Source organism: Choloepus didactylus, chromosome 11 (genome assembly GCF_015220235.1).
Source record: "Choloepus didactylus isolate mChoDid1 chromosome 11, mChoDid1.pri, whole genome shotgun sequence".
Lineage (NCBI taxonomy): Eukaryota > Metazoa > Chordata > Mammalia > Pilosa > Megalonychidae > Choloepus > Choloepus didactylus.
Genome location: NC_051317.1, coordinates 19,125,351 through 19,132,893, shown reverse-complemented (window position 1 = coordinate 19,132,893; position 7,543 = coordinate 19,125,351). Strand labels below are relative to the sequence as shown.

The following is a 7,543-nucleotide window of genomic DNA, read 5'->3' as shown; positions in this document are numbered from 1 at the left end:
AAAAAAAAAAAGTTATATAAAAAAAAGAAAGCATTTCCCTTAGAACTAAGTAGGAAGTGCAGCGACAAAAAAAAAATAAAATAAAATAAACACCACTGTTTTAGGGAAAGCAACAAGAAAGGGCAACCCTCCATCTTCCTGCTTTTGGTTCTCTTTCCCGGCAGACAACTATTGATTCCTCTTATTGCATTTTAATTAGGGAAGAGGGCACCCGGGGGGTTTGAAGCGGAGAGAGGGACGGGAGAGAACGAGAATCAGCGGAGTGGGGATGGCGTTGGGGTTCTAAATTCGCCCCAGAAGGGTTGGAGGGGTGCGTCCTCAGGCGCTTGGGTCCCGCCATCTCTCCTCCAAGGGCAGCCCTCTCGGATAAGGGGAGTAGATATATATATTTCTCTTTTTCTTAGAGTATTAAAAACAATTTCAAATGACATTGCACGTGCGATCCAAGTATGCGGTTGCAGCCCGCGTCCTGCCAGCGCGCAGCGGAGGCTCCGCGGGATGCACCCCCACAAGCCGCTGAACCCAGAACCTGGCACTCGCCGCCGCCTTCCTCTCCTCCCCAGGCTTCCTCGGCGCGGGCCTCGGCTCACTGGTTTAACTCCAGAGCCCAGACTTGCTGCGGCCAGCCGGTGCGCCCTTTAATCCTCTTCTCGCCTGGGCCCAGGACAGGAGGAAAACCTTCGTGCTGCTGCTGCCAAGGGACACACACAAGAAAAGAAGGCGAGAGACAGGTTTTAATTTTTCTGCTCCAATCGCCCGAGCTTGGAGTGGGATGGGGGGATGGGGGAAGGTGTTGGGAGCAGTAACTGGGAGCCTTTAAACAAGTGACGGAATTCTGTTTGCGAAATAGGCAAATAGGCTCATAAATTTGCCTTTATGCGCCGAGTTCCAGGAACCCGGGCTGGGCTGGGCAGCAACGGAAGGTTTGGTAACGAGAATTCTCTGCGCCTGGTGAAATTGATGCGCGAAGGTTTGGCTTCACGGCGCCAGAGAGAGGCTGCAGGGGGTTGGAATGGGGGTGGGGGGCGGGGAACGACAGTTTTCCCGCTCGCAGACCTGCTCCACCCACAAGTCCCACCGGTTTCCAACCTGTTTAGCGTCCAGCCTTTGCAGATAGAGTTAAATACCCTCAAGCTGGCGCTCGGAGCCCCAGACCGCCTGGCCTAGCACCCCTGTCCCCCGCTCTCATAACAAAAACCAAGCCTGGAAGGAGGCGGCGACATGCGGGAGGTAGGGATCTTTTCAATAACTACGTCCACCCAGACGCCACGCGGGCTTGCACCTCCCCGAGCCCAGGGCGGCGTCTAGAGACCTGTCTTTCTCGTCTCCCCGGGCGAGCTTTCCCTATATTACCGCGGCCCCCGCGGGTCAGCTAAAACCCAGCAGGGCTCTCCAGCCGGCTTCACAGTGCGGCGGGCCTTAGCGCACCCACCTATCTCGCGGAGAGGGTCTATCGCCGCCTTCACGGGTCCCGAAGCCCCGAGTCAGCGAAACCAAGCGACAGAAAGCGTCACTGACTGGAAGAATCGAGAAACGATCGAGAAGGGATTGCAATCCCCAAAGCCGAAGGTGGGTGAGTCTCGCGGTCTTGCTTGTCGGCGTTTACACACAAAGCACCGAGGTTACTCTCAGAACCAGCCCTCCGCGGTGGAGCGGTAGAATGTGCTCTCGCCTGTAAGCAGACCTGCCTCTTTTTTTTTTCACCCCAGCGCCATTTGGCTCCTTAGGTAGGTGGCATTCTCCACATCCTGTCCCATTCTGGACCTCAGTTTCTCTATCTGTACAGTGACAGAAGTGGAGAGCCAGCTGGACCACCAACCTCTCCAGCAGAAGCCCTTTGAGCCCATACGCAGAAATTCACCTTCAGGCGAATTAAAATAACGAACTCCTGAGCGCGTTTTAACCTGGTTTACAGGCGAGCCCAGGGATGGATCGGGACCCCTGAAATTGGAAGCGAAATATGTGGTATGTGCACGTCCTTGGAGTACGAAGCTTCCAACAGATTCTTAAAGGGGGCCCTAACACCCCTCCAAAAAGGTTAAGATTACATCGTCACAGTCTTACAAACACTATCTCACATTACAAATGAATTCTATTACGAATCTATCTCCTTCCATGCTCACAATCCCACACGCTGCGACTCTCTCTTTAACTCCTGCGGCCTCTCAAAATCGCACACACAACACAACCTCCTTCCACTACGTGCACGCCCTGCCTGCGCTCTCTGCGCCCGCGCCCTTTGCTGGAGCGCACAGGCCCCGGACTCACCAGCTCCCTTTTCCGCTTGCTTTCACGGCCGCCATCGGCCTTCTTGAGTTCGGCCTTGAAGGCCTCGGGGTCGCCGGCTTGTGCGTCTTTGGCCAGCACGTCCATCAGATAGGCGATGTAGCTGGTAGCCAGGCGCAGAGTCTTGATTTTGGACAGCTTGGTGTCCGCCGGCACGTTGGGGATGCACTCGCGTAGCTCCGCGAAAGCGCTGTTGATGCTTTCTGTGCGTCTCCGCTCCTTCTTGGGTCCTGAGCTTTTTCGTCGGCCTAGGCGGCCGCCGATCGCCTCCAGCCGCCCGGGACTCTGGCCTGGCCTGGCGTCCGGACCGTAGGCGGCGGCGGTAACCGCGGCTGTGGGCGGTGGCCCCCCGGCGGGGAAGTCCGGGGCAGCGTCTGCAGGGCTCAGCAGCCAGCTCTGGAAATAGGGCCGCTCCTGGTGACAGCGCGAGGCCGGGCCGAAGAGAAAGGGTTCGTGGAGCATGGGATGCGCGGGGTGCGGGTGGTGGTGGTGGTGGTGGTGGTGGTGATGGTGTGCGTAGCTGCCCACGAGGTTCATGTTGGAGCGGCCCCTGGCCTGCGCCCGCAGCCGAATTAGCGCCGCCCCATGCGCCTCAGAGACTGCCGGGGCCACCCGTGGGTTCTGGGGCTGCGCTCAGGTGGGCGCTGGGTTTGGGGGACTCCGGGTCAAGGCTGAAGATGAGATGTGCAATTCGTCGCCTTCTTGCCTGTTTCTGTCGCAGACGAGGGTGCCGATGCCCAGAGACCTGTTTAACCCTTCTGCGGCCTTCTCTCCAGGGTCTGGCTTATATAAGGCCGCAGCTTTGATGTCAACCTCTCCCTGGAGCCAATGGCAGGGGGGCTGGGAGGAGGAAAGAGGGGGGTGCCGTCCCTGGTTTTATGCTTGAGCTAGTGCCACTCAACTCCAGGCCCCCAGCGGGGACAGGGAGGAGGACCCGCCTCCCCACTCCCCCCCACCCCACCCCCACTTCCTATCTTGGAGAGAGGCGGGGGCTACAGAGGCATAGGCCTGCCAACGCCCTGAACGGTGGCTGCCACCTCCTCCCTGTGGACCCAAGGAAAGGAATCTAGAATCATCTAGTAAAAAGTAGGCCTTCCCCTGGAGCCCGTCCCCGGGTTTTACAGATAGGGAAACTGAGGCCCAGAGAAAGGAAGGTTTTTGTTCCCAGACATTCTAGAATTCAAAACAGGAATCAGAGGTTCCCAGTCCTTTTGCTCTGTCTGTGTTGGAGCGGGGAGATGAGAGGGCACTCCAGGAGGCAGGATAAGCGCCTGCCCCCTGACCCCTCGGGTCATCAGCCTTATCCCGCGGGGCTGGGAGGCCACTCCGAGTGCACAAGTCCGTTACCAACCCTCAAATTCTGGCCAACACCCGTTTGCTCCCCGATAGGCAACGAAGAACCAGCATTTCTGCAGCCGGGAGGAGGCGGGCTCCGAGCCCACCAGCATTTGTCAGTTTATTAAAGGCTCAAGGGCCGAGATCCTCTCTTCTTGCCTCCAGGGCGCCTACTCTAGTCCAAAGGCTAGCCAAGTTGACACAGAAGTAGCCCAAGGCGCCAAGCCGGCAGGATTCCATTCCTCCCTCCGCGGGACCTGGACGGAAGGCCAGAAGTAGGGGTACACTGAGCCACTCCACAGAGGTGATCACTTCTGGAGAATCCCTGATTGTCTAGAGACAACAGCGCGGAAGCTCACACTCGGAGAAATCGCCGATTCAGACGTAAAGACGCAGCGGAGACCACAACCCTCACACCGTTCCGCGGCTCGCGCAACCGGAGAAACATCTCCCGACGTCTCAATCCCCCATGCGCGGGGGCCTCTGGCCGCGCAGCCTTCAGCTACTTCCCCTTCGGGGCTAGGGCTATTCCCGGCCAGACTGATTCTCTCTGTGGGCAGCTTTCCCTGGGGCTCGGGCGGTGGGACCTGGGGATCCCTGGGCGGTGAGCTTAAGGCTGGGGACTCTCCGTCTTACCTCTCGTTCCTGTTGCAGTTGATGTCCGCATACCTGGGACCTTTCTTCCTCACCAACTTCCCAGTCCCCGCTTCCAGCTCCGTTGGGGGGATAGAGGCAGTGTACCTTTCTCTCAAAAACAATGTCGAGGAAAGAAGATGATAATCTATGTGAATGCTCTTTTAAAAGGGCTTATTCGTTCCTGTATCTATACATTCCGCAATTATTTATTGACCACCCCCTGTGTACCTGGCTCTGTGACTAGTCCAAAGGTAGAGGTAGAAGGGCCAACTCTCTCATTTTATAGATAGGGATAGAGAAGATGAACGACTGTCCTCGGGGTCCTGTAGCAAGTGGATCCGTGGTATTACCCTCCTGTACAAGAGAGTGAACGAAAAGAAAACGAAAAAAAAAAAAAAAAAACATTACAGAGGAGAAGGGGACCAACGCTATGTGGTTCCTTGATTTAGTCGTGAGCAGGCTGGTTCCACCTGTGGGAGCTCAGAGGTGCTGTGGGCCCTGGGGGTGCGAATGGGGTGGGGGTGGGGGGTGAGGTTCTGGTTTTCTGCCAGAGGCAGACAGGAAACCCGCCGCTCTCCCGGGCGCCTGGCGCCAGCAACGCTGGGGTTGAGTCGAGCGCGGAGCCCAAGGCTCGCCGGGAGGGAGTGCCCGGCGCCCGGTTCGGCGGCGGCTCCGCGGGGTCCCGCGCCTCCCAGGGCCGAAGGCGTGCTCCCCGGGGCCTGGAGGCGCCCTAGAGTGAGGGTGTGCAGGTAGAGAGAGTAATTACTCTTTGGAGAAAGACCTCAATTCTCAACACACACCGAACCTTTGTCCTAATCCGGACATGATCTTTCACCCGCGCCCTCCACAGTGGCTCACCAACCCCATCATTACACACATGTACGTACAGTATCTCACAACTTCAAGGGCACACACAGGGACAAGCCCACAAAAGTCCATATGTTCATACAGACTCCAAAAAGTATGTGTATTTTCACAGTAACACACAATCTCACCGAAGCAACACAAAGCATTTTACATATTCATGCATTCCTAGGATTTTGCTCATTATCTCTCTCATCCACAGGGCACACATCATGCTTTAGATACCTTATAGCAGCTACAAGCCACTGACCAGCATACCCTCAGGCAAGCACAAAGACACTGTCCTGCAATAGAGGCACATAAATTCTCAATACCAAATGGCCACAGGCTTTTACAGCATATTCTTACTGTCACAATTACACATAGGTACAGCCAGTATGTATTTTCTTACAATTCCCCATGGTTGTATTCATAGCACAGACTTCTCTAAACCCCATCATACATTTCATATATTCTGTGTCACAGCTGAGCCTTCAATCCCCAAAACACACACAGGTACACAGCCACCATATACACAGGAACCCACAAACAGATGTTCGTACATGTTTGCACATTACACACACAGGCACACAGACTCCAAGCATTCAGATAATTTGACATATATCCTCAACCTTATAGTCACATTCACGGATCCACAAAATGAAGTTCTACAGTATTATGCACATGGCCCTGGCACTCACAATGACAAGAATTCACATAGGTACATACAATTACCCACGAAAACACAGCTCAAGCCCCCATCCACCCGTGTCCCAGGCACTTTCCTGAAGTTACACAGATCACTCAGGGCCATATATATCCCCCACATATCTGGCCTGTTTAGTGTGGTGGGGAATGCATTATGAGAACTGGGGGATGAGTCCCAGTTCCAAGAGACCTCTCGAGGGCCAGGGAAACCAGCCATAAGCCCCCAGCGGTGGTTAAAGAGCAGGGTATCCCCAGGTGCCCCGGAGAGAGCTGCTGCCTATCCACCATGAAGAATTCGAAATCACTAGGCAAGCGGTGCCACTACTGGGGGCTTGGCCCTAGGGGACCGACTGGGATGTGGGATGGGCGGGCGCCAGGGAGATCCTCTTGCATGGATGGTGAGGCACCTAAGATCCAGATACAGACTTCGGGGAGATCCTCAATGCACTTTTTACTCCAGCCAACCTCAGGTGTGTTTAGAGTGAGGCAGATTGGAGCAACGGGGTGAGAGTGTTCTCTCCCTCTGCGCTAGGCTATATGGTGGGGGAGATCTGGGACTCGGGAGTTTGGCTGAAATCATTATTGTCTGTGAGGCAAGGGATGTGGTAGGAATTCTGGCTCTGCCCAGTACCTTACTGCATCCCTTTCCTGCCCTGAGCCTCAGTTTTCCCATTTGCAGAAGAAGAGGGCAGGACTGATAGTCTGGAGTTTTGTGATTCCCAGCTCCCAGCTGTTGCACAGACCTGCCCTGGTGCTCCTTCGGGCAAGTTGACACAGCACTAGGCTCCTGGGCCCCAAGGCACAAGGCGTCATTCTTTCTGGCCCACCTCTACAGACCAAGGACCAGGAGCCAGGGACTCCAGGGGCCCTTCTGGCCCGTCCCACACTCTCCTGACCCCACTCGTGCCACCCATCTTGTTCATCCTGAGATCTCCTTTAGGAGGTCTTGGTGCTCTGAGCATTTTCAAATGCACATTTCTCAGTTCCCCTTCCAATTGCACTAGTGAGGCAAGAAAGGAACTCATCCCATTTTGCAGAGTAGAGCTTAAGCATATAGACGTTTAGAAGTTGTATTAAGGCAGTTCTTAAGAGGTGGATGTGGAATGGACCCGCCTAGATCGAAACCCACTACTGTCATTCCTCAGTGTGTGACCCTTCCGAACCTGTTTTCCTCAACTGTAGCGTGGGGGCAATAATAGCCCGAGCAGTGGGCAAAATCATATGTGAGGCTCTTAGCATAGTAACAGCAAACCTGGATAAATGGTGGCTCTGTTTGTGTGTGTGTGTGTGTGTGTGTGTGTGTGTGGTCTTTTTTTAAGGTATATTAATTTCACAAGAGAGGAAATGGAGTTACATGCAAACATGCAACTAAACAGCCCTGGATAGGGACAAGAGATCAGGCCACTGGATTCTCCTTGCAGTGCTCTCTTCTGACCTTAACGCCTGTTTCTGACGGCTTTCGCCTCCCTCTCTTTCCCTACAGACCCAACTGAACTCAGCCGTCCTAAGGCAGGGGTGTGGGGGAGACCGAGCGTCGCCCAGTATGGGGATTACGTTGCCAGAGAGCTGAATATCGGTTCCAGATCCCCCCCCATTTCACTCGCAAAATGACTTTGGGCGATTCCGAAGCCCCTTCCAAAATTCAGTCCCCCTATCTGTACATAGATGGGGTGTACCCGGTGATTCGAAGGTCCCTCACGCCTCGGACGCTCCTCAGCCTCGGGCTTCTGCTCCG

The 7,543-nt window shown here is 55.1% G+C and overlaps 1 protein-coding gene across 2 annotated transcripts; it reads right to left on the bottom strand.

Moving 5' to 3' along the window:
• Positions 1 to 562: 562 nt before the first annotated feature.
• On the bottom strand, positions 563 to 4,345 carry HAND1 (heart and neural crest derivatives expressed 1). 2 transcript variants are annotated; one of them, XR_005210992.1, is made up of 2 exons: positions 4,258 to 4,345; positions 563 to 691 (listed from the first exon to the last, which is right to left on the bottom strand). XR_005210992.1 is itself a non-coding variant. In XM_037799465.1 (2 exons), exons 1-2 carry the CDS (start codon positions 2,821 to 2,823, stop codon positions 587 to 589), a joined length of 660 nt encoding a protein of 219 aa, XP_037655393.1. The 2 variants fall into 2 exon arrangements, 1 of the variants encoding a protein (XP_037655393.1); XM_037799465.1 differs by lacking the exon at positions 4,258 to 4,345 and adding an exon at positions 2,269 to 2,823 and having other exon boundaries at positions 587 to 691.
• Between the last annotated feature and the right edge of the window lie 3,198 nt (positions 4,346 to 7,543).